At 40.1% G+C, this 26,344-nt stretch overlaps 1 protein-coding gene across 3 annotated transcripts in view; it reads left to right on the top strand.

The window, feature by feature from the left end:
• The window catches only part of gtf2ird1 (GTF2I repeat domain containing 1), a 43,923-nt gene extending 17,717 nt beyond the window's left edge, over positions 1 to 26,206 (top strand). For 2 of the 3 annotated variants that reach the window (XM_071339299.1, XM_071339301.1), the window contains 20 exons: positions 333 to 416; positions 803 to 986; positions 1,842 to 1,867; positions 2,333 to 2,459; positions 2,767 to 2,810; positions 3,227 to 3,307; positions 3,921 to 4,046; positions 6,174 to 6,221; positions 9,979 to 10,056; positions 10,343 to 10,526; positions 11,101 to 11,162; positions 15,276 to 15,341; positions 18,046 to 18,313; positions 18,472 to 18,500; positions 18,659 to 18,706; positions 23,199 to 23,276; positions 23,528 to 23,720; positions 23,938 to 23,975; positions 24,089 to 24,198; positions 24,742 to 26,206. In XM_071339299.1, the coding sequence (XP_071195400.1) occupies positions 333 to 416; positions 803 to 986; positions 1,842 to 1,867; positions 2,333 to 2,459; positions 2,767 to 2,810; positions 3,227 to 3,307; positions 3,921 to 4,046; positions 6,174 to 6,221; positions 9,979 to 10,056; positions 10,343 to 10,526; positions 11,101 to 11,162; positions 15,276 to 15,341; positions 18,046 to 18,313; positions 18,472 to 18,500; positions 18,659 to 18,706; positions 23,199 to 23,276; positions 23,528 to 23,720; positions 23,938 to 23,975; positions 24,089 to 24,198; positions 24,742 to 24,810 (1,943 nt within the window). In that variant the 3' untranslated portion in view covers positions 24,811 to 26,206. The remainder of the gene's footprint in view (positions 1 to 332; positions 417 to 802; positions 987 to 1,841; positions 1,868 to 2,332; positions 2,460 to 2,766; positions 2,811 to 3,226; positions 3,308 to 3,920; positions 4,047 to 6,173; positions 6,222 to 9,978; positions 10,057 to 10,342; positions 10,527 to 11,100; positions 11,163 to 15,275; positions 15,342 to 18,045; positions 18,314 to 18,471; positions 18,501 to 18,658; positions 18,707 to 23,198; positions 23,277 to 23,527; positions 23,721 to 23,937; positions 23,976 to 24,088; positions 24,199 to 24,741) is intronic. The other variant, XM_071339300.1, reaches the window with a different exon arrangement.
• The last annotated feature ends 138 nt before the right edge of the window (positions 26,207 to 26,344 follow it).

Genomic DNA, 26,344 nt, shown 5'->3' with positions numbered 1-26,344 from the left:
AAAGAATACATTTTTTACAATTCAAATTTAATTCCAATACAAAAAGTCTAATTCCAATTAAATTCTATAACTTTAAGATTGTTGAAATTCGAATGGAATTCAACATAAATCCTCCACTTCATGAGTGAATTAAATAATTTAATTGTAAATTAAAATTGGAATTGACCCAAACCAACCCTGATGCCCAACACCTAAGCCCTATTTTGATCTAGAAAAAAAACCTGTTAGTATACATGTGGAAAGTAGACATACAAATGGAAGAACTTTCTTTTTTTCCCTCCCATTTTTCCCCCCATTTGTATGTTTACGTTATTCTGTTTTGCGCTCAACAGAAAAATGGGACTCGTTCATTCGAGAGACTGAGGACATAAACACACTGAGAGAATGTGTGCAGATCCTGTTCAACAGTCGCTATGGTGAGATGGTCAACCACTCTTTCTCAGCATGGTTTCCTATTGTAGGGCATTAGCTGATTAAAAACGTTTAGCGTTTTAAAACTTTCCTGTTTCCCAGACCCATATTAAGGTTAGTCCTCGTCCAAAAAGCACGTCCAATGGAGATTCTCTGGGAAAATGTCCCTTATACAATTGGTCATTTTCTCAACCCTTTTTTTCATGTAATTTCTTTACTATAGAATGATTGTCTTTAGTCTGTTTTCAGCTGTCATGACTGCTTATTAATCTATCCACACCCACCCATCCATCCATTAATTGATCCATTCATTACATACTTATTAAGACAGTATTGTAGGGTCTCATGATTGATGTCCGTCAATGATTTCTGACAACCCCTGTATTTTCAGCGGAGGCCCTGGGCCTGGACCACATGGTTCCAGTACCGTACCGGAAGATAGCCTGTGACCCAGAGGCCGTGGAGATCATCGGCATCCCAGACAACATCCCCTTCAAGAGGCCCTGCACCTACGGAGTGCCCAAACTCAAACGCATCCTGGAGGAGCGCCATGGGGTCCGCTTTGTAGTCAAAAGGTAAAGACGATCTGAGATCCATCTGAGATTATACTGGGAAAGTCTCTCATTCTTTCCTCCAGAAATAAGAGATTACACTGTAGTGTATAGGGGACCCATATCAGGGCTGCATAACGCATCATACCAGGGTTTCGGGATAAGGCACTAAATGAAAAAAACGGCGTGAAACAGGGAAGAACTACTACTACTGCAGCTGTCTAGTAAGAAACATGCCCTAATGAAAATAACCCTGTTTGAGGAGAACCACTGATTTATGAACTACAAGAGCTAGTACAGCATCTGTCATTTATCTTAAATGTCCAATTTGGAAAATTGAATCAACGAAGGGAGAAGTGTCAACCCAGGCCATCTGTTGGTTAAATTCCCTGCCCTCCAATAGACAATGCCCCACTTACTGGTAACCACCGCATGAACCACACAGTATGGTGCCCCCTGCTCTCTGGCATATTGAGCCAATGTCTCGCTGTTGTTGAACCCATGTGATGAAATACATTTAGATTGGGGCGACAGGCTTAGTTTGGGTCAACACCGCCATCAGCGCATGGCTCATGCATAAGGCGACATGGTCATTAATGTTAATATAATTCCAGCAGATTGAAGATTCGATTTTTATCTAAGAGTCATACACTCCTGGTGTTGTTGTTGATATGCGTTGTTGTTATTGTTGTTTATTCAAGATGGCCCAGACATGAACCCTGCAGACCGTGTAGAGATGTCTGTTTGATCTTGTTCCCCTGTTGACATGCCCACTGTTGTTCACCAACAGTTTACTACAGGGGCCCTTTCTACTTGACTGTGACCAATGTCAATAATCACATTGATTAACAATAACGACCATCTCTGTTCTCATTCCAGAATGTTTGACGAAAGGATTTTCACAGGTAAGACTTCAGCAATTCGGCACGGGGGGGGTGTGGTATATGGCCAATATACCACAGCTAAGGGCTGTTCTTTCGCACAACGCATTTCTGGAGTGCCTGGATACAGCCGTTAGCCGTGGTATATTGGCCATATACCACAAACCCCATAGGTGCGTTATTATAAACTGGTTACCAACATAATTAGAACAGTAAAAAGTCATTTCTGGTCATACCTGTGGTATACGGTCTGATATACCACGGCTCTCAGCCAATAAGCATTCAGGGCTCGAACCACCCAGATTATAATGAGTATTTTCATCTTGCATTGTTGATATCTATCCAAAGAAGCCATTAGTATGCCATTTAGCAATGCCATGTCCTTGTTTTTCTTTTGATATTGTGTATGTTTAGTTGTAATAGCTTGCTGTGCATCATGGATAATCTGATTGATTGATCTGATTGATTCTGTTATGTTGTGTCACAAAGCTGCTGGTAAGGTGGCCAAGGAAGAGGGCAAGCATGACATAGGCTCCACCTCCGAGGACGGTTTCCCTGACAACCTCCGGGTCCCGTTGGCTGCACTGGAGCTGGTCACCAATCCTCACAGCAGCAGGTATGTATGCAACGGCTAGGCCTCAGTCAGTAATGTAGTGACACAAGATGTTATTTGAAATCATCAGAGAAATCTGTTCCGCACCTGTCTTACCCAATCTGCATCCAGAGATATAAAAGACAATTAGATCAGAAGACAATACAAACAACCCATTTTGATAGATCCTTTCAGTAAATGCTGCGTGTCCATCACTTGTAATGGAAGGCCATAGCCTGATGTACCACAATAACCACAATTTATCTATGCCAGTTCATTTCAATGTCATAATTCGAAGTTGTGCATTCAAAGGATTTGTTTTTCTTTTTAGATCTACAAGCTCTTGTGTGAGTCCATTGGCTGACTTTGAAGCAGGTAAGTGACAAGGCAATGCTATGGCCTACTATAGTAATACTGTAATGCGAACCCAAGACGTGAACTCTGAGGTTGGCACTCCTTTTTATGGTAGTCTAACATCAAGAAATACGTTCCACGTTCCATATCCACTCTGTAACCCCTTGGGAATTGCAAATTAAAAACTTAGACCGTCTGAAACTGAACAGATCTTCCTCTCAGAATGTGTGACATTGGATTTTATAGATGCATTTCAAATGGCACTTTCTGGGAGGAAGATCTGGTTATGTCCCAAATGACACCCTATTCCCTATATAGTACACTACCTTTGACTAGAGCGCAATGGGCCCTGATCAAAAGTAGTGCACTGTAGCGAATAGGGTTCCATATGGGATGCCGCCTTGCCATATTAACTGTTTTTACTCTTACTCTTTTAGGGCCTTCGGGAGATTGTATTCCCTTGAAAAAGATTAAAACGGAGCCCCCAGATGGGGAAATCATCCAGGTGACTGTACCAGGTAAGTGGTGCACCTCTGTCATTATATTACATTTGAAATAGCTTTAGCTGTTAAACCAGATCAAATATGGGGAGTCGTGAATCTTGGAAATATTTAAACGTGTTTTGAGAGGCAGTAGATGCGACATGCTAGCAGGAATCCAACACCTCTTGATTTGACTGTGTGGGCTAGGACGTGTGTGCATTTATGCATGCACCTGCTGTGATCCTGACACATGTTATTTCCTCTTTACAATGACCTCTAATAGTTCCCCTTGCATTGTGAGGCTGTTCCCCTCTCCCCTTACCTGCTAATTACCTGAGGTCTACTCTGTAGCCTGCCTGACCCTATATTCTCACCACTCCTCGAATTTGTCTCTACAGTTGCTTTCTCTTACCCTGCCCCTGTGCCCAGTACTCTAGCATTTTACCATAACCCAGTCTTAAACATGTTTGGCCCAGTCTTAAACAATGACAGCAGTGGAGTTGGCAAGAGCACAAATAGATCTGGGACCAGGCTGGTACTTTCTCTCCTCCTTCACGTGACTCTGTCTTGATACCTAGTAGCCTAACAACGTGCTGTCTGTCCCTAAGATACCCAGTACCGTAACAATGTGTTGTTTCTCCTCCCCCAGATGCCAGTGTTTCAGTGGAGGAGCCGAATGAGTCTCATGCTGACCCGGCTGCAGCAGCAGCAGCAGTGGTGGTGGTGGCCACCCCAGCCCAGGTTGCTTCTTGCCACTACCTGGAGACCCACGCAGGTAACTGCAGCCCCGCCTTCCGTCCCAGTCCCCTCCACCTCACGGTTGCATCAGGACTGCCCAGGCCCGGCGCCACCCTGGGTCCACCACTGCCAACAAGCTCTCTCCCTCTGTTAGGGAGCTAGGTTACCAGTACACGTATGAAACCACTTTTCACAGATACTCCCATCTCCCTGTCTCCTTGCCCCCCTTTCACACTTCGTACTCCACCCAGAGTCACTAGTACCCTGTACCACCCCTTACGCCCCACCTCCCACCCACAGAGTCTCTGCCAAACCTGTAGCACACCAAGTAAGTAATAGGCTGCCTGCTCTGGACACTTTCCATCAGTTTGATTTATAATTTTTAATCCTATTTTTGATGGTATATATTAATTGGCTTTCATCATTGGATGTGTCATTTTTGTGTCATTAGAATCTGATGGATTGTGCATATTTGAGCTGGTCTCCATAAGCAATACCTCAGATTAAACACAGATTTCACAGTCAAGCCTGTTTTCCCACAAAACATACTTAAAGAAAGATTGGTCACCATCGAATCTGTTTACTGGGATTGGAACATATGACACCATTTTGCAAGACATCCAGAGCAGTTTCAGTTTTCTAGTCTAAAGGTTATTTGTAAGAACACTGCAATAGCAACCCTCAATGTATTTATTTTTTAAATTGGAGCCTTTACCAAACCTGGGTTTATTTTGTCCAGTTTGTGAGTATGTTTTAAATCTGGACTCTCTGTCTCAGGTTTGGTTGAATAGTATATTCACCATACACAACTTCTCGTCTCAACCCCAGCCCTTGCAGCCCAACCCTGTATAGAATTAGCCTGTTTCTCATGCTCCCTATCTCTACCAGTCCTGTGATTTGTCTAGAGTCCCTTTAAGACACCTGAACACCCAGTTTAGTAGTCTGAGATAATTTTGTCCCTTACCGTAGTCACCCTTCCCCAAGTCCTTATTGTAGTTTAGTAGCACGAGGTAACTAAGAACACTTGAGTACACTACATGCGATAATAATAATATATGCCTTTTATCCGAAGCAACTTAGAGTCATGCATGCATACATTTTACATATGGGTGGTCCCGGGAATCGAACCCACTACCCTGGCGTTACAAGCACCATGCTCTACCACCAACTAAGCTACAAAGGACCACTCTCTTTCTTAACCTCAATTCTAAGTTGTGCTATAGCTGTAGAGATATACTAGCCTGAGTGCCAGTCTGTTTGTGCTATCATGTCAACTCCTTGTCACTCATTGTCAAAAACAAACAGATCTGGGACCAGGCTAGATTTAAAACCCAGTTATTCAATATTTGAAGATTTGTAGAGAAGAGGAAAGAAAAAGAATGGTACTCAAGTGTCCACATTAACCTCTAGTCTAGATCCTTAGACATTTTGTTTGTTTTATTTTGGTTGCTTTCATGTTTTGTTAAAGTTTTCTTTTTCATCATTGATCATGAAGGAAGAAGTCGTGGGCGGGTAAGTGCAGAAAATAGACACTAGATTTCAGTGTTTATTTAAATATCATGCTATTTTTTCTGCAGTATTTTGAAAGATATGTAAGTTATCTTTCAGCTATTATCAATGGAGAGACACAATGAATGTGAACAATTGTCATGTAGACAGAGATACAGATAACATCCTATCACCATGGCACATGTGAAGTCATACTTTGGCTGTTGGTATTACTCTTTTTTTTTTACTCAAATAAGCTACCATATGACCTCAGAGACATGAACAGCTTGGAAATAGTGGTCATTCAGAAAAACTGAAATGTTCGGAACTTTGAAATTCACTTAAAGCCATTGAGAAAATATTGATTGCGTATTTACATGTGTTTTCTAATATTTAGCCAGATACTGTAGATATATTTTAGCACATAAGCAACATTTACATTTGTCTGTAGCCTAAAGAAGTGTGCTGTTTTTGCATTTAATACATGTCCTCCCGGTTTGATATTGCCGGTTTGGTTGATCGGTCAGTCCGTAATTCTTTGAGGTTCTACTGTAGTTTGGGCTTTGTCTCATTCAAAACAGTATTTCTTGGCTCGCCTGAACCGAAATTAGTTATGTGAAACCTTTGAAACTTGTCAACCCTACTCACCTCTTTGCCCTCTTCCTTTAAACTGAAGCACTGTCACCTAAACCAGCTTTGCAAGGCCTCAGAAGATCATCTGAAGGTACAGTAGGATTGACAACCTCTCCCTAAGACCTATCTGTTGGATTCACTGTAGGCTTACAATAGACACAGCCTAACCTCCATTTCAAATTATTGATTTTTAAAAGGTGTGATGTGATTGTTACATAAATTCTTGATTAATATAATTTATATACTGAACAAAGATATAAACACAACATGTAAAGTGTTGGTCCCATGTTTCATGAGCTGAAATTAGAGGTTGACCGATTAATCGGAATGGCCGATTTAATTAGGGCCGATTTCAAGTTTTCATAACAATCGTTAATTTTTTGGACACCGATTGTGGCCGATTACATTACACTCCACGAGGAGACTGCATGGCAGGTTGACTACCTGTTACGCGAGTGCAGCAAGAAGCCTAGGTAAGTTGCTAGCTAGCATTCAACTTATCTTATAAAAAACAATGAATCTTAACATAATCACTAGTTAACTACACATGGTTGATGCTATTACTAGTTTATCTAGCTTGTCCTGCGTTTCATATAATCGATGCGGTGCCTGTTAATTTCTCATCGAATCACAGCCTACTTCGCCAAACGGGTGATGATTTAACAAGCGCATTCGCGAAAAAAGCACTGTCGTTGCACCAATGTGTACCTAACCATAAACATCAATGCCTTTCTTTAAAATCAATACACAAGTATATATTTTTCAACCTGTATATTTAGTTAATATTGCCTGCTAACATGAATTTCTTTTAACTAGGGAAATTGTGTCACTTCCCTTGCGTTCCGTGCAAGCAGTGTCAGGGTATATGCAGTAGTTTGGGCCGCCTGGCTCGTTGCGAACTGTGTGAAGACCATTTCTTCCTAACAAAGACCATAATTAATTTGCCAGAAACATACATAATTATGACATAACATTGAAGGTTGTGCAAAGTAACAGCAATATTTAGACTTAGGGATGCCACCCGTTAGATAAAATACGGAACGATTCCGTATTTCACTGAAAGAATAAACGTTTTGTTTTCGAAATGATAGTTTCCGGATTTGACCATATTAATGACCTAAGGCTCGTATTTCTGTGTGTTATTATGTTATAATTAAGTCTATAATTTGATATTTGATAGAGCAGTCTGACTGAGCGGTGGTAGGCAGCAGCAGGCTCGTAACCATTCATTCAAACAGCACTTTTGTGCATTTACCAGCAGCTCTTTGCTGTGCTTCAAGCATTGAGCTGTTTATGACTTCAAGCCTATCAACTCCCGAGATTAGGCTGGTGTAACCGATGTGAAATGGCTAGCTAGTTAGCGGGCTGCGTGCTAATAGCGTTTCGATCGGTGACGTCACTCGCTCTGAGACCTTGTGGTAGTTGTTCCCCTTGCTCTGCTCTGCTTTTCTGGAGCGATGGGTAACGATGCTTCGAGTGTGGCTGTTGTCGATGTGTCCCTGGTTCGAGCCCAGATAGGGGCGAGGAGAGGGACGGAAGCTATACTGTTACACTGGCAATACTAAAGTGCCTATAAGAACATCCAATAGTCAAAGGTATATGAAATTCAAATGGTATAGAGAGAAATAATCCTATAATTCCTATAATAACTACAACCTAAAACCTCTTACCTGGGAATATTGAAGACTCATGTTAAAAGGAACCACCAGCTTTCATATGTTCTGAGCAAGGAACTTAAACGTTAGCTTTTTTACATGGCACATATTGCACTTTTACTTTCTTCTCCAACACTTTGTTTTTGCATTATTTAAACCAAATTGAACATGTTTCATTATTTATTTGAGACTAAATTGATTTTATTGATGTATTATATTAAGGTAAAATAAGTGTTCATTCAGTATTGTTGTAATTGTCATTATTACAAATATATATATATATATATATATAAAAATCTGCCGATTAATCGGTATCGGCTTTTTTGGTCCTCCAATAATCGGTATCGGCGTTGAAAAATCATAATCGGTAGACCTCTAGCTGAAATAAAAGATCCCAGAAATGTTCCATGCACACCAAAAGCTTATTTCTCTAAAATGTTGTGCACAAATTTGTTTACATCCCTGTTAGTGAGCATTTGTCCTTTGTAAAGATAATTCATCTACCTGACAGGTGTGGCATTACAAGAAGCTGATTAAACAGCATAATCCAAAACAGCAACACAATGCCACAGATATCTCAAGTTTTGAAGGAGCGTGCAATTGGCATGCTGACTGAAGGAAGGTCCACCAGAGCTTTTGCCAGAGAATTTAATGTTAATTTCTCTACCATAAGCCACCTCCAACCTTGTTTTAGAGTATTTGGCAGTACATCCAACCGGCCTCACAACCGCAGACCAAGTGTAACCACGCCAAACCAGGATCTCCACATCCGGCTTCTTCACCTGCAGGATCATCTGAGTCCAGCCACTCGGACAGCTGATGAAACTGGGTTTGCAATACGGAAGAATTTCTGCACAAACTGTCAGAAACCGTCTCAGGGAAGCTCATATGCGTGCTTGTCGTACTCACCAGGGTCTTAACCAACTTAATTGGGCAAATGCTCACATTCGATGGCACTGGCACACTGGTAAAGTATGCTCTTCACACTGAATCCTGGTTTCAAAGATACCGGGCAGATGGCAGACAGCGTGTATGGTGTTGTGTGGGCGAGTTGTTTGCTGATGTCAACATTGTGAACAGAGTGCCCCATGGTGGCAGTTGGGTTATGGTATGGGCAGACATAAGCTACGGACAACGAACACAATTGCATTTTGTCAATGGCAATTTGAATGCACAGAGATACCGTGACGAGATCCTGAGGCCTATTGTTCCACTGCCATCACCTCATGTTTCATCATGATAATGCACGGCCCCATGTCGCCAGTATCTGTACACAATTCCTGAAAGCAGAAAATGTCCCAGTTCTTCCATGGCCTGCATACTCACCAGACATGTCATCCATTTTTTATTTTTTTTATCCCATTTTCTCCCCAATTTTCGTGGTATCCAATCGCTAGTAATTACTATCTTGTCTCATCGCTACAACTCCCGTACCGGCTCGGGAGAGACGAAGGTCGAAAGCCATGCGTCCTCCGAAGCACAACCCAACCAAGCCGCACTGCTTCTTAACACAGCGCGCCTCCAACCCGGAAGCCAGCAGCACCAATGTGTCGGAGGAAACACCGTGTACCTGGCCCCCTTGGTTAGCGCGCACTGCGCCCGGCCCGCCACAGGAGTCGCTGGAGCGCGATGAGACAAGGATATCCCTACCGGCCAAACCCTCCCTAACCCAGACGACGCTATGCCAATTGTGCGTCGCCCCACGGACCTCCCGGTCGCGGCCGGCTGCGACAGAGCCTGGGCGCGAACCCAGAGACTCTGGTGGCGCAGCAAGCAGACCACTGCGCCACCCGGGATGCCCTAGACATGTCATCCATTGAGCATGTTTGGGATGCTTTGTACCGACGTGTATGATAGCGTGTTCCACAGGCCACAATCAACAGCCTGAACAACTCTATGTGAAGGAAATGTGTCACGCTGCATGAGGATAATGGTGGTCACACCAAATACTGACTGGTTTTTTGATCTACGCTCCTACTTAAAAAAAAGGTATCTGACCAACAGATATTCTCAGTCATGTGTTTATATTTTTGTTCAGTGTAAATGCCTCATTAGCTTAGTTAAACTGTTTTCACTTTCAGGACCCATTGTTGATTCAGACTGTTTCAGACACATTCACTAATCGTGTTCTTTCTTTCAGCTCTGAATAAAACCCACTTAAACATTTCTCTTCATTTTCATTTTTCCTGACAGGAAATATCGCTGAGGACATAGGTGAAATGATCCTCCAGCTTCGGAGGCAAGTGGAAAGCATATTCAGCACTAAGTACGGTAAGTTATCCAATGCACTTACTTGCACGCTCAATGTTCAGACTGGCCAAGCAAGAGAAACTGACTCGAGCACTAAATCATAAATTACACAGACTTAATCAACCGTTGCTACACATCCACGTTATTTTCTAGCCTTTTTAAGGTGTCACAGAGAAAGCAATGTTTCTCCTAAAAATCTATTTGACTATCCGGGGAATAGTTAAGTACTGAGCAGCATAGTCTTTTGCATGGAATAATTCACCTGTATTCCTCTCTCCATTTTCCATCCCACCCTTTCTTTCTGTAGCCGAGGCGCTTGGACTACTTGAACCTGCGAAGGTGCCCTACTCCAAGTTCCAGATGTACCCAGAGGAGCTGTGTGTCACAGGGCTACCGGAGGGTGTGGCTTTCCGCAGACCCAACTGTTTCGGAGCGGCCAAGCTGCGCAAGATCCTGGCCGTTGGCAGTCAGATTCAGTTTGTCATCAAACGGTCAGAGATCATACATTGTCACATAGGGGAAAGAACCTCCGCAAGTCAATCAAGGAGTGCATCCCAATAATCTCTCCTTTCTCCGGAAGCTTGCACTTGTCCACTTCATTGATTTGAAGGGAATGGACTGGTATATGGAAACCCTTAAGCCAATGCCTACACCAATCCAATGCTTTTAAATTTGTGGGGAGTAGTGAACGAGTGTACACTTCAGGAGGAATCATTGTGACGCGCACATGGTCTTGGTCACGTTCCAGGCTGACTACATTCCAGGCTGACTACATTGCTGACATTGTATTACATCAACCAAAGGTTGCGTCATCAACTACGCAGTCGGCATCAGACTGCTATATAATATGATGTGGTTAACTGATATGTTCAACACCTGTCCAGGCGTTGTGAGATATGGAAGGCATCTAAAGTGTAGTCAGCCTGGAACATGGCCCTAGTCTGTGAATTGTTGTTGTATGAAGAGGATATAGGTGAAACGTTGTATATGTTGGTGCAGGAATAAAGGACAACAGGTTACTCTTTATGATGTTCTAACCATGTTTTGTTGTGGTTTCCTATCCAGGCCAGAACTTTTAACGGATCAAGTCAAGCTAGAGACGCCTCCTTTCCCGGCCTGTGATTCAGGTGAGTACATCTTCATTCTAAATGCCAGCTGATTTAATAAGTATATCACATTATTTACCTTTAAAAATAGTAAGTTTACAAACGAAATTAGTTAAATGTCAGTTCATTCCTGAATTGACTGAGTGTAAATGAGCCAAGCCCTCCTATTTGATTTGATTTGATAAGGATATATTTTAGTCCTAATTTGGACTAATCTTCCAAGAGTCCTTAAACGTTAAAATACAATTTATAATACGAATACATTTTCACATGTAACACACTGTTACAAACAAACATAATACACTGACATATTGACCCGATTAATACTCTAACAGTCTGAAATTATAGATTGATTCCTTCATCTACCATAGTCCTGCACAACCTTTCAATTTATTATATTTAAATGGTTCTAAAGTATTGTTTGAATTTATATATCGAAAGGTTTCTGGTTTGCTCAGGTAAAAAATTATACAATTTCTTTATTGCTCTGAATCGCAATGTTATTTAGCCTATTTCTCTCTTCTGTCTGTATAACACATAGATGGTGGACAATCTATTCTTAGTATTTACTGAATGTCTGTCTCTTACCAACGGAATACTGTTGTGAATGGAGTTTGGCTGTTTTAAATGATGTACATTATAAAATAAGCATGTTTTTTCAATGATCTTGTTGATAGATGACCAACCAAGAGCATTGTGCATGACTACAACAGAAGAACCATATCTCCAACTTAAAACAATCATTGCTGCTTTGTTCTGTGCGATCTGCAGCCTCCTAATTTGACTTGCTGTTGCATTTCCTCAGACCACAGAACAGTAGTTGACCTGACTTTCAATTAATGCTTGGGTTGTTTGCTTAAGAATCTTTCCCGGTAAATATTTAGCTATCCTTCTGATCATGCATGCATGCATATTTTTTTTTACATAGATGAGTTATGTAAGACGACGATGGTAAACAGTTGTCTAGCTGCACCCCTAGTAGTTTGGTTTCTGACACTTCCTCAATTTTTACTCCCCCCATACTTAATTCTATCCCATGCTGTGTTGGCCTTTTTCTGGTGGAACAGACCAACATAACCTTGGTTTTCAAAACAAGTTTGTTCTGGCAAACCCAGTCCCTGATATTTCCCAGATCTACTTGTAAAGCTTGCTGTACCTGTTGAACCAATTGTCTTGCTGTATAAATTGTAGCATCAAATATAGTAGCTTGAGTTTCAGATAAGGCATAAGGAAGTAAAGAAGGGGCCCAAGGCAGCTGCCCTGCGTTATTCCACAGTTTAAAGCATGAGTGGAAGAAAACGACCCATTGATATAGGTGGACTGTTTCCTGTCAGTTAGATATGACTGTACCCAATTCAATGCTGCCTCCTTCAACCCATAATGCAATAATTTTGTCTAAATTATTTCATGAGCCACTAAATCAAATGCTGCACAAAAATCTAAAAATAGTAAATCGACAAACCTGCCATTATCCATAGCATTGAGCCACTGGTCAGTCATGTCAACCAATGCAATGGTAGTGGAATGGTTTTTGCGATAAGCATGCTGATTGGCTGTGATCAGATCATTCTTTTCCATATACTCCCATATTTGTCTACTCAAAATACCCTCCAATATCTTACTGAGGGAAGGGAGTAGACTGATTGGTTGACTATTGGCAGGAATGGGTTCTTTGCTGTCTTTTCGGGATTGGACACAGTTTAGCATGCTTCTATACATTGGAAATGTCCCCTTTTCCAGTGACCAATTAAATATGTAGCATGGTAAGAAAAGTATGTGAACGCTTTGGAAATACCTGGATTTCTGCATAAATTGGTCATGAAATTTGATCTGAACTTCATCTATGTCACAACAATAGACAAACACAGTCTGCTTAAACTAATAACACACAAACAATGATACGTTTTCATGTCTTTATTGAACACACTGTGTTATCATTCACAGTGCAGGGTGGGAAAAGTATGTGAACACTTGGATTTAATAACTGGTTGACCCTACTTTGGCAGCAATAACCTCAACCAAACGTTTTCTGTAGTTGCGGACCAGACCTGCACAACGGTCAGGAAGAATTTTGGACCATTCCTTTTTACAAAACTGTTTCAGTTCAGCAATATTCTTGGGATGTCTGGTGTGAATGGTTTGAGGACAGGACTCTGACTGGGCCACTCCAGTAGGAAAAATGTATTGTGTTGAAGCCATTCTGTTGTTGATTTATTTCTGTGTTTTGTGTCGTTGTCCTGTTGCATCACCCAATTTCTGTTGAGCTTAAATTGGCGGACAGATAGCCTTACATTCTCCTACAAAATGTCTCCATAAACATGGGAATTCATTTTTCCGTCAACGATAGCAAGCTGTCCAGGCCTTGAGGCATCAAAGCAGCCCCAAACCATGATGCTCCCTCCACCATACTTTACAGTTGGGATGAGATATTGATGTTGGTGTGCTGTACCTTTTTTCTCCACACATAGTGTTGTGTGTTCCTTGCAAACAACTCAACTGTAGTTTCATCTGTCCACAGAATATTTTCCCAGTAGCGCTGTGGAACATCCAGGTGCACTTTTGCAAACTTCAGATGTGCAGCAATGTTTTTTTGGACAGCAGTGGCTTCATCTGTGGTGTCCTCCCATGAACACCATTTCTTGTTTAGTGTTTTACGTATCGTAGACTTGTCAACAGAGTTGTTAGCATGTTCCAGAGATTTCTCTAAGTCTTTAGCTGACACTCTAGGATTCTTCTTAACATCCTTGAGCGTTCTGTGCTGTGCTCTTGCAGTCATCTTTGCAGGACTGCCACTCCATTTATAGACAATTTGTCTTACCGCGGACTTATGAACATCAAGGCTTTTAGAGATACTTTTGTAACCCTTTCCAGATTCATGCAAGTCAACAATTCTTAATCTTAGGTCTTCTGAGATCTCTTTTGTTCAAGGCATGGTTCACATCAGGTAATGGTTCTTGTGATAGCAAACTCAAATTTTGTGAGTGTTTTTTATAGGGCAAGGCAGCTCTATCCAACATCTCCAATCTCGTCTCATTGATTGGACTCCAGGTTAGCTGACTGACTCCAATTAGCATTTGGAGAAGTCATTAGCCTAGGGGTTCACATACTTTTCCCAACCTACACTGTGAATGTTTAAATGGTGTATTCAATATCAACAAGAAAAATACAATAATTTGTGTGTTATTAGTTTAAGCACACTATTTTTGTTTATTCTTGTGACTGAGATGAAGATCAGATCAAATTTGATAACCAATTTAAGCATATATCCAGGTAATTACAAAGGGTTCACATACTTTTTCTTGCCACTGTATTTCAGTGGAGCTGCAATCTGGGGAGCAGCATAGCGAAGTAAAACATGTATTTACCATTGGGTAATGGCTTCAATAGGTTTAACAACTCCTTTACTTACAGCATTTGTAGATTAAAATTGCATTTCTTTTGCTCAAAACATGATCATCAATCTATTGGACAATAGCTTGTTTGGAAGAATGGGTGTTTACATTATCGCTCAGTAAATACATTTCTAAAGAAAAATCTGCAAAATGATTGGCAATATCAGCTGGTTTTGTTATTGTTCTCCAATCAATCTCCACACTAGATGGGTATGATGAGATAGATGTACCAAGTAAGCCCTTAACTGTATTCTATCCCTTTTTTAAATCATTTTTACAATCAATATAACCATTTTTGTAAAATAAAGTGTTTTTCTTACGATTTTAATTTAGCTGCCTAATTACATAGTGTTCTATAATTCTGTTAATCAATTTCTAGTTTAGATTTGGCTGCTAAGACTTTTGCCATATTTCTTTGAGAAAATGCCTCACCCAGTTCATCATCAATCCATGGAGATGGACGAGCCCCAACAGTACTCTTTCTTACTGGTGTATGATGGTCCATTACCTCAGTGAGCAAATCTTCAAGCAACCCTTAGCCTACAAATGTTGAGCGCATAGAATTACAATTTACTCAGTAATTAAATATTATTAACGCTGTAATTAATTAGAATTAACTGGTAATTCCACGGTTGAACCAGTGGTTAGGATCCATATTTTTCAATGTGGCTTTTAGATAGGTCTGGTGAACTGGATGTATTCACTGCAAGTTTAGACAACTCTGCTGATATTGTTTCCACAGACCTCGACTCCAAAGATGCTTTGACAGAAGATGCAGGAGCCGATTCGAAGAGACCAGGGTTCTCAGGTAATAGGGAGACCAAATACTTGAGCCAATATCAGTAGATTACTTTGCCCTCCTATACTTTGAGCAATACATAGTCGAGTACTTATGGAGTCCTGGTTAGGATTTGTTTTTCCCTTTGCTTGTTCACTTAAAGAGAAGAGAAGTGCTATTTATATGCTGCAATTCAGCTTCAAGCTATCTATAGAAGATACAGAAATGTTTATGGGGGATGTGTTGCTGTATATATTCAGAGCCATATGCCTGTAATGTTTAGAAAATATCTTATGTCAGGTGTTATTGAAGTGTTGTGGTTGCAGGTTTCCTTGGCACATCTAAAGCCTTTTCTTTTGGGGTGTTGCTGTAGGCCACCAAGTGCTAACAGTCAGTATCTAAATAATATGTGTCAAATGCTTAATAGCGTATGTGATGTAAACTGGGAGGTCTACTTTCTTGGGGACCTGAATATTGACTGGTTTTCAGAAGTAGGGATGACCAGGGATGTTCTCTTGATAAGTGTGCGAATTAGACAATTTTCTGTCCTATTAAGCATTCAAAATGTAACAAGTACTTTTGGGTGTCAGGGAAAATGTATAGAGTAAAAAGTACTTCATTTTCTTTAGGAATGTAGTGAAGTAAAAGTAAAAGTTGTCAAAAATATAAATTGTAAAGTACAGATACCTGAAAGAACTACTTAAGTAGAACGTTCAAGTAGTTTTACTTAAGTACTTTATACCACTGCTAAAGCTGTATCTGTACCCATTGGATAGAGTGATCACAATATTGTGGCTATATCCAGGAAAGCCAAAGTTACAAAAGCTGGGCCTAAAATAGTGTAAAAGATTTTGCAGTCACTGTTATGTGGATGATGTAAAGAATATTTGTTGGTCTGATGTGATTAATAAGGAGCATCCAGATGCTGCACTTGATGAATTTATAAAATTGCTTCTTCCAATTATTGATAAACATGCACCTGTTAAGAAACTGACTGTTAGAACTGTTAAGGCTTCGTGGATTGATGAGGAATTGAAAAACTGTAGGAGTGGCTAAAAAGTCTGGCTGCACATCTGACTGACTTACTTACTGCAAATTGAGAAATTATATGTCTAAACTCAACAAAAAGAAGAAGAAACTGTATTATGAAGCCAAGATCAATGATATAAACAATGATGGGATAAAACTTGAGTACTTGAAATAAAATTATGGGCAGAAAGACAAATTCAACTCCATCTTTTATCGAATCAGATGGCTTTTTTTTAAATCACAAAACCATTTGATGTTGCCATTGGCAAAGTGGGCAAACTTAGGCAGGAAATGCCAACAATGAACAGTGAGCCATTGTGTTCATGCATAAAAAAAACTAATAATGAAAGAAAATCATTGCAGGTTTGATTTTTGTAAAGTTAGTGTGGAGAGGTGGGGAAATTATTGTTAACGATCAATAATGACAAACCTCCTGGCATTGGCAACTTAGATGGAAAGCTACTGAGGATGGTAGCTGACTCTATAGCCACTCCTATGTCTTATTTTTAATCTGAGCCAAGAGGAAAGTATTTGTGGCCTGCTGGAGGTCATTTTGCAGGGCTCTGGCAGTGCTCCTCCTTGCACAAAGGCGGAGGTAGCGGTCCTGCTGCTGGGTTGTTGCCCTCCTACGGCCTCCTCCACGTCTCCTGATGTACTGGCCTGTCTCCTGGTAGCGCCTCCATGCTCTGGACACTACGCTGACAGACACAGCAAAACGTCTTGCCACAGCTCGCATTGATGTGCCATCCTGGATGAGCTGCACTACCTGAGCCACTTGTGTGGGTTGTAGACTCCGTCTCATGCTACCACTAGAGTGAAAGCACCGCCAGCATTCAAAAGTGACCAAAACATCAGCCAGGAAGCATAGGAACTGAGAAGTGGTCTGTGGTCACCACCTGCAGAACCACTCCTTTATTGGGGGTGTCTTGCTAATTGCCTATAATTTCCACCTTTTGTCTATTCCATTTGCACAACAGCATGTGAAATTTATTGTCAATCAGTGTTGCTTCCTAAGTGGACAGTTTGATTTCACAGAAGTGTGATTGACTTGGAGTTACATTGTGTTGTTTAAGTGTTCCCTTTATTTTGTTGAGCAGTGTATATAAATAACATATAAAAAGCAAGTTCTGCAGGCTCTAGTTTTGTCTTATCTTGATTATTGTCCAGTCTTATGGTCGAGTGCAGCAAGGAAAGACCTAGTTAAGCTGCAGCTGGCCCAGAATAGAGCAGCACATCTTGTAATCAGATGGGTGATATTAATACTATGCATGCCAGTCTCTCTTGCCTAAGAGTTGAGGAGAGACTGACTGCATCACTTCTTCTTTTTATAAGAAACATTAATGTGTTGTTCAAATGAACAGCAAACCTGCTTTAAAAAAAACTGATAAAGCAACACCTCACGGCTCAACGCCTCTCCCCTATTTGACCTAGAGAGTTTGTGTGTATGTATTGATATGTAGGCTATGTATGCCTTTTTAAATAAATGTTTTAATTGATGTAGTTCTGTCCTTGCACTGTTCTTGTCTATTAATGTTCTATATTATGTCATGTTTCATGTTTTGTGTGGACCCCAGGAAGAGTAGCTGCTGCTATTGCAACAGCTAATGGGGATCCTAATAAAATACCAAAAGCTGAAAATGTGTATATTATGAAATAAATTAAACTTATCCATTCATCTGATATAGTCATGTGGTTCTGTTAACAGATAGCTTAGAGGCTAAGCTGTCCAGGATCGACCTTGCCAACACCCTGAGAGAGCAGGTACAGGACCTGTTCAACAGGAAGTATGGGGAGGCACTTGGCATAAAATACCCGGTCCAGGTGCCTTACAAGAGGATCAAGAGCAACCCGGGCTCGGTGATCATCGAGGGCCTGCCCCCTGGCATCCCTTTCAGGAAACCATGTACCTTTGGCTCGCAAAACCTGGAGAGGATCTTGGCGGTGGCTGACAAGATCTGCTTCACCATCACCAGGTGGGTAGTTCTCCTTCACCTTTTCATGGGATTGTGAAAATAAGGCATACGGCATGGCTACTCAACTACCGACCCTCAGTGGACAAAATACTGCTACTTTTCTTTTCTCCCTGGTAGTTGGTTTACTGATGTTAAGATTCCATCTTTGTCTCTTGCAGACCTTTCCAAGGACTCATCCCTAAACCAGGTAACACTATATTTATGGCATATTCAATTCATATTTATGAATTTCCAATTAAAGAGCATGATTGGATAGGAAATATCCCGTGTCAGGCACAACTGTTTGTTTTATATTACTAGTGTAGTAATAATATAAAAGTGACATTAAATTTGTCTCCCTCTTAGCACCTCGTCGGATCACTTTATTGAAGAAGGCCTACGCCTCAATAAGTGGTGAGCATTCTAATTGTGTTGCCTGTTTATTTTGATGCTGTGTTACGTTTTGTTACGTTCCCCAGCAAGAAAACCAAAAATGTCACTAAAACAGAAGGATCTGACCAACAACCAAAACTGAACAGGTGGGGTTTTAGGAGGGGTTCTGAAAGACACTCATGGGGATGTCCACTAAAAGTTGACTAGCAACAACAACTAGAACTTAAAAGACAGCCACCATGAGCACCCACTAAATTTGCCCAAGAAGAGGCAAACAAAATATAATCCACTCCAAACTTAAACACAGGAAGCAAATCAAAAAGATGGCACAAAACAAAATCAGATAAAGGATTGTTTGTCTAGAAATCAAAAACCGAAGTGCCAACTAAAGGTGTTAACCCTCCGCATCGATCAAGACAACTAGAGCTCTGAGGCAGCCACTCTTAAATAGCACCTGGGCCAGCACAGGTGAAACACCTTCCCACTAACCAGATGGCAACCTGCACAGGTGTAACACATACTGACCAATGATGTGACACCAATCGATGTGCCCTATGTGCTAACGAGCTGTACGTGCTAAAGTCCAACCCCAAAACATAAATGGAAAAACCAAAGCCTGTAACAGCTGTAAGAATACTTGGTTTGAAACTGTCATGATTTCATCCATTAAATAGGAGCATGCAGATGCCCAGAGCAAGCAAAATAAAGTATACAGTGCACTTATCACCACATACATGTATATACGCATATATTGCATTTGGATTACAGATACAGTGTTATTTGGGTTGTTAATTTGATTAGTTCTGACATTCTTTCTTGTTTCTAGTTTTTGATTATTTATTATTTGTGTAGTTGTTTGACATTTGCTGCACTGTTAGGCGCTAGTTGCATAAGTATTCACACCCTTAAGTCAATACTTTGTAGAATCACCTTAGGCAGCGATTACAGCTGTGAGTCTTTTTGAATAAGTCTCTAAGACCTTTCCACAACTGGATTGTGCAACATTTGCCGATTTTTATTATTTAAAAAATTCTTCAAGCTCTGTCAAATTGGTTGTGGATCATTGCTAGACAACCATTTTCAGGTCTTGCCATAGATTTTCAAGTAGATTTACAGTATCAGTCAAAAGTTTGGACACACCTACTCATTCAAGGGTTTTTCTTTTACTATTTTCTACATTGTAGAATAGTAGTGAAGACATCAAAACTATATGAAATAACACATATGGAATCATGTAGTAACCTAAAAAATATTTTATATTTGCGATTCTTCAAAGTAGCCACCCTTTGCATTGATAACAGCTTTGCACACTCTTGGCATTCTCTCAACCAGCTTCATGAGGAATGCTTTTCAAACAGTCTTGAAGAAGTTCCCACATATGCTGAGCACTTGTTGGCTGCTTTTCCTTCACTCTGCGGTCCAACTCATCCCAAACCATCTCAATTGGGTTGAGGTTGGGTGATTGTGGAGGTCGGGTCATCTCATGCAGCACTCCATCACTTTCTTAATAGCCCTTACACAGCCTGGAGGTGTGTTTAGGGTCATTGTCCTGTTGAAAAACAAATGATAGTCCCACTAAGCGCAAACCAGATGGGATGCTGTATCGCTGCAGAGTGCTGTGGTAGGCATGCTGGTTAAGTGTGCCTTGAATTCTAAATAAATCACAGTTAGTGTCACCAGCAACGTATCCCCACACCATCACACCTCCTCTATGCTTCATGGTGGGAACCACATATGCGGAGATCATCCGTTCACCTACTATGTGTCTCACAAAGACTCGGCGGTTGGAAGCAAAAATCTCAAATTTGGACTCATCAGACCAAAAGACAGATTTCCACCGGTCTAATGTCCATTGCTCGTGTTTCTTGGCCCAAGCAAGTCTCTTCTTATTATTGGTGTCCTCTAGTAGTGGTTTCTTTGCAGCAATTCTACCATTAAGATCTGATTCACGCAGTCTCCTCTGAACAGTTGATGTTAAGATGTGTCTGTTACTTGAACTCTGTGAAGCATTTATTTGGGCTGCAATCTGAGGTGCAGTTAACTCAAATAAACTTATCCTCTGCAGCAGTGGAAACTCTGGGTCTTACTTTCCTGTTGCGGTCCTCATGACAGACAGTTTCATCATACCGTTTGATGGTTTTTGCAACAGCGCTTGAAGAAACTTTCAAAGTTCTTGAAATGTTTTGCATTGACTGACCTTCATGTCTTCAAGTAATTATGGACTGTCGTTTCTCTTTGTTTATTTGAGCTGGACTTGGTCTTTTACCAAATAGAGCTATCTTATGTATACCACCCCTACCTTGTCACAACACAACTGATTAGATCAAACGCATTAAGAAGGAAAGAAATTCCACAAATTAACGTTTAAGGCACACCTGTTAATTGAAATGCATTCCAGGTGACTACCTCATGAAGCTGGTTGAGAGAATGCCAAGAGTGTGCAAAGCTGTCATCAAGGCAAGGGGTGGCTACTTTGAAGAATCTCAAATATAAAATATATTTTAATTTGTTTAACACTTATTTGGTTACTACATGATTCCATATGTGTTATTTCATGGTTTTGATGTCTTCACTATTATTCTACAATGTAGAAAATAGTAAAAATAAAGAAAAACCCTTGAATGAGTAGGTGTGTCCAAACTTTTGACTGGTACTGTAAGTCAAAACTGTAAGTTGGCCACTCAGGAACATTCACTGTCTTCTTCGTAAGCCACTCCAGTGTAGATTTGGCCTTGTGTTTTAGGTTATTGTCCTGCTGAAAGGTGAATTAATCTCCCAGTGTCTGGTGGAAAGTAGACTGAACCTGGTTTTCCCCTAGGATTTTGCCTGTGCTTAGCTCTGTTCCGTTTCTTTTTTTCCCCTGAAAAAACTCCCTAGTCCTTTACGATTACAAGCATACCCATAACATGATGCAGCCACAACTATGCTTGAAAATATGGAGAGTGGTTCTCAGTAATGTGTTGTACTGGATTTGCCACGAACGTAACACTTTGGATTCAGGACAAAAAGTGAATTTCTTTGCCACATTATTTGCAGTATTACTTTAGTGCATTGTTGCAAACAGGATGCATGTTTTGGAATATTTGTATTTTGTACAGGCTTTCTTCTTTTTACTCTGTCAATTAGGTTAGTATTGTGGAGTAACTACAATGTTGTTGATCCATCCTCAGTTTTATCATATCATAGCCATTAAACTTTGTAACTGTTTTAAAGTCCCCGTTGGCCTCATGGTGAAATCCCTGAGCGGTTTCCTTCCTCTCCGGCAACAGAGTTGGGAAGGACGCCTGTATTTCTGTACTGACTGGGTGTATTGATACACCATCCAAAGTGTATCACCATGCTCAAAGGGATATTCAATGTCTGCTTTTTAAATTTTTACCCATCTAGCAATAGCTGCCCTTCTTAGCACGGCATTGGAAAACCTCCCTGGACTTTGTGGTTGAATCTGTGTTTGAAATTCACTGCTCGACTCAGGGACCTTACAGATAATTGTATGTGTGGGGTACAGAAATGAGGTAGTCATTCAAGAATCATGTTAAACACTATTTTTTGCACACAGAGTGAGTCCATGCAACTTATTATGTGACTTGTTAGGCAAATGTTTACTGCTGAACTTATTTAGGCTTGCCATAACAAGGGGGTTGAATACTTATTGACTCAAGACATTTCAGCTATCAGTGGTGGAAAAAGTACCGAATTGTTATACTTGAGTAAAAGTAAAGGTACCTTAATAGAAAATGAATTGAGTAAAAGTGAAAATCACACAGTAAAATACTAGCTGAGTAAAAGTCTAAAAGTATTTGGTTTTAAATATACCTAAGTATCAAAAGTAATTGGAATTGCTAAAATATACTTACGAATCAAAAGTAAAAGTACAAGTATAAATCATTTCACATTCCTTATATTAAGCAAACCAGACGGCATGATTTTCTTGTTATTTTAATTTACGGATAGTCAGGGGCACAGTCCAACACTCAGACATCAATCCTTTGTGTTTAGTGAGTCCGACAGATGAGAGGCTGTAGGGTTGACCATGGATGTTCTCTTGATAAGTGTGTGAATTGGACCATTTTCTTGTCCTGATAAGCATTCTAAATTAAACAACTACTTTTGGATGTAAGGGAAAATGTATGGAGTAAAAAGTACTTCATTTTCTTTAGGAATGATGGGGAGTAAAAGTTGTCAAAAGTATAAAAAGTAAATCACAGATACCCAAACAAACTACTTAAGTAGTACTTTAAAGTATTTTTACTTAAGTATTTTACACCACTGTCAGCTATTCATTTTTAATTAATTAGTAAAACAATTGAAAACATCATTCCACTTTGACATTATGGGGTATTATGTTTAGGCCAATGCCCAAAAATCTAAATTAAATCCATTGTAAACTAGGCTGTAACACAACAAAATGTGGAAAAAGTCAAGGAGTGTAAAATCATTTCTGAATGCACTGTAACATCTGATAAACTGTCCCCACCAATTCTGTTTGACTCCTCTCCTCCTGAACCGACAGATGACGAGGAGGTCAACCGCATGGGGGAGAAAGTGATCCTCCGCGAGCAAGTGAAAGAACTCTTCAACCAGAAATATGGTCAGTGTATATCCTCCATTTGTACAGTTTGCTTTATCTATATAAACCTTACTAAAAAAATTGAGTTAAAGTATTAACTTCTAGTGATTTATTCCCAAAGGGGTAAATCCCAATTTACACAAGTTAAATATTCACTTAGTCTCCCATTGACATCAATGCAATGCAATGCAATGCAATGCACACTTAGTTAAAATTCTAACTTATTGGGAGTTAAAATCTGCCCCAAACTGACTGAATAGCTTTATGTTCAGGTGACGCTCTTGGCCTGGACCGCTCCGTCATAGTCCCATACAAGCTGATCCGTGCCAGTCCCGACTCTGTTGAAGTTATTGGCCTCCCGGATGATATTCCCTTCCGAAATCCCAACACTTACGACATAGTCCGCCTGGAAAAGATCCTTCAAGCCCGAGATGATATCACCATCAACATCAAGAGCCAGCTTCAGTGAGTGTCTTTGTCAGTGTAATAATTGTATGAGTCTGGAGATTGTAGAAATATCCTAGATTTTGTATTAAAAGCCTGAAATGTGAAAGAAGGACATGAAAGAACTGTACGAGTTGAAATTTTTGTGGAAAGACTCACTCTTGGGCAAAAGCCAGGCTCCCTTCTCTGTCTATCTACAGAACTGAAATTCATATTTAATACATTTTCTATTCTACAGGCCTTTTGCGGAAATATGCACCCAAACATGTAACACAGGTAAGGATTGTTATACAGTAGCCAATTTCTTCTTTGTTTTAAGTAATGCAGTCCATAAGGACACGTGCTTTAGAAGTATGTTCAAAATGGTTGTGTTGTTTTTGTGGTTTAAGAAGGGAAAGAGGTTTCTACCAATCGACGCAAGCGCAAAAGAGTCCTGGAGAGCAGCCGAGTGTCCTTACCCTCCGAGTCAGGGGTATCAACCAATCAGATTCCAGTGATGGTACGTGGTACTAATAAAGCTATTATATAATAGTTTGTTGTACAGTATTTAGTGGTTATTGTAGCCTGGCGGGTAGGAGCGCTGGGCCAGTAACCGAAAGGTTGCTGGATCGAATCTCCGAGCTGATAAAGGTAAAAATCTGTCGTTCTGCCCCTGAGCAAGGCAATTAACCGACTGTTCCCCGGGCGCCGAAGACGTGGATGTCGATTAAGGCAGCCCTCCAAACCTCTCTGATTCAGAGGGATTGTGTTAAATGCGGACACATTTCAGTTGAATGCATTCATTTGTACAACTGACTAGGTGTCCCCCTTTCCCTTTCATTATCAAAAATACATAACGGAAATGCTCTGATTTGATACTTTGATACAGTTGACTTTATTTATACATTCATATTATACTTGTAGGTATTAAAGAAATTTGTAAAAGGCACTAATATGGTTGTGTAATTGATGGGCCATCATTTGCTTCTGCAACGGCATAACTGATCTCCCTCATGCTCTCTCTAATTTATCCTCCTTTTGCTTTGTCTCTGTCTACTTTTAGCAATGGCCCATGTACATGGTGGACTACAGTGGAGTGAATGGGCAAGTCCCTGGGAAGGTGAAATACTAGAAGAGAAGAAAACAGATACTCTGCTACAGGAAGAGGATTTAATGAGAGGACTTTATCAAACCAATACTTATAATCGCATCGCCAAGTTTCAGCTTTGCCCGAGTGCTGTTGCTTAAAAACTTTACTGACTGAAAATATAGGTTTGGATATGTTTTTAAATGGTGGCTTGGGTGGAAATGTGAGGAGGAACAATTGAATGTGTGCATAATTTGTTGCAAGATAAGTGCTTTCTTTGATTTTGTTTCCTTCACTGATTTATAAACACTAAATGACAGGCAGGGAGTGCTGCTTTGAAGCCACTGCGCCTCCATTTTATTACTCCCCCACCATTGTAAAAAATATTTTGGAAGCTATATAAATGCATTTATTAATGTCTGCATTCATTCTTGCCATGCTTATTCTATTATAGACAACTTAATGCATACTTTTAAATTATATTATGTGTGCTAAACAAAATACAGAAAGACATTGTTACTGTCCCCACTACAACAACAAAATAAATACTTAAATGCATGTACTTTTGTCCTTGAAACATTTTAATTTAAATACTGAATACCAATGAAGGACTGCTTCTTCTGAGGAGTGCCAATATGGCCGATTTGTGGCTTCAAAGCCTCTCATTGGCCAATACATAGCATCAGAAATCTAGTGTTTATATACAGTTGTTCATCCCCACAAGCCCTGATGGTACTTTTTTGATACACCTTTTTCAAAATGCTCTACAAAAGAAAAGTGATTCCAACCGACTGGGGTTATGTTATGGCACTAAGCTTATGGAATTTACAATCATTGAAGTATTCACCATTTTAGGTTATTTTTGTCTGATCTATCATAAACTTTTGTTATGGGGTGTAACTACAGCACAAATGTCTTGGATCAATCTGGCTTTACAACATTTGTATGATTTATTTATTTATTTATTTTGAAGATTAAAAACAAACATCATGTGCAGGGATGTAAATTACAATGTTCAGTAATCTAAGTACTGAATCACATGTCTCTACAACACTAACTACTACTGTATGTAACTCAAAGTATATCAACTGAAATATGTTCGCCTTCAGGTGTGCGTACCGGTGTACTCCGTGGTAGGAATAACCCAAGGTGATAGCACTATATCTAAGACAAATTTTCATATTTTGTAAAACTCCTCATGGCTTTTCTTTGGCTGAGTACTTGTACGTGGAGTTGAGATTTTCTCAGCTAGGCTTTTATGTTTGTAGCACATCTGTGCTAAGTAAAATATCTCTTCAAGTCAACATGAATGTAACGTGTGTTAAAGAAAGAATGGTCTGTGTTATCCTGTAACAGCTATCTCTGGATTCACCAGTATTTATATGCTGTACCTTAATGCCATTTAGGCCTTTGAAATAAAATGTGTTGCCTTGCACTTTTATAGGACTGCAGTGACTTTGTGTGTGTTGAATGAAAGTATTTTTAAAAAATCTATAGAATGTTTAAACCTACTACTTTCGTATTATTGTAGTAGGTTTAGACATTCCTTCAGAATGTCATGGTATCATGGAGAAATGAA

Source organism: Salvelinus alpinus, chromosome 13 (genome assembly GCF_045679555.1).
Source record: "Salvelinus alpinus chromosome 13, SLU_Salpinus.1, whole genome shotgun sequence".
Taxonomy (NCBI): domain Eukaryota; kingdom Metazoa; phylum Chordata; class Actinopteri; order Salmoniformes; family Salmonidae; genus Salvelinus; species Salvelinus alpinus.
This window is presented reverse-complemented; position numbering and strand designations above follow the sequence as displayed.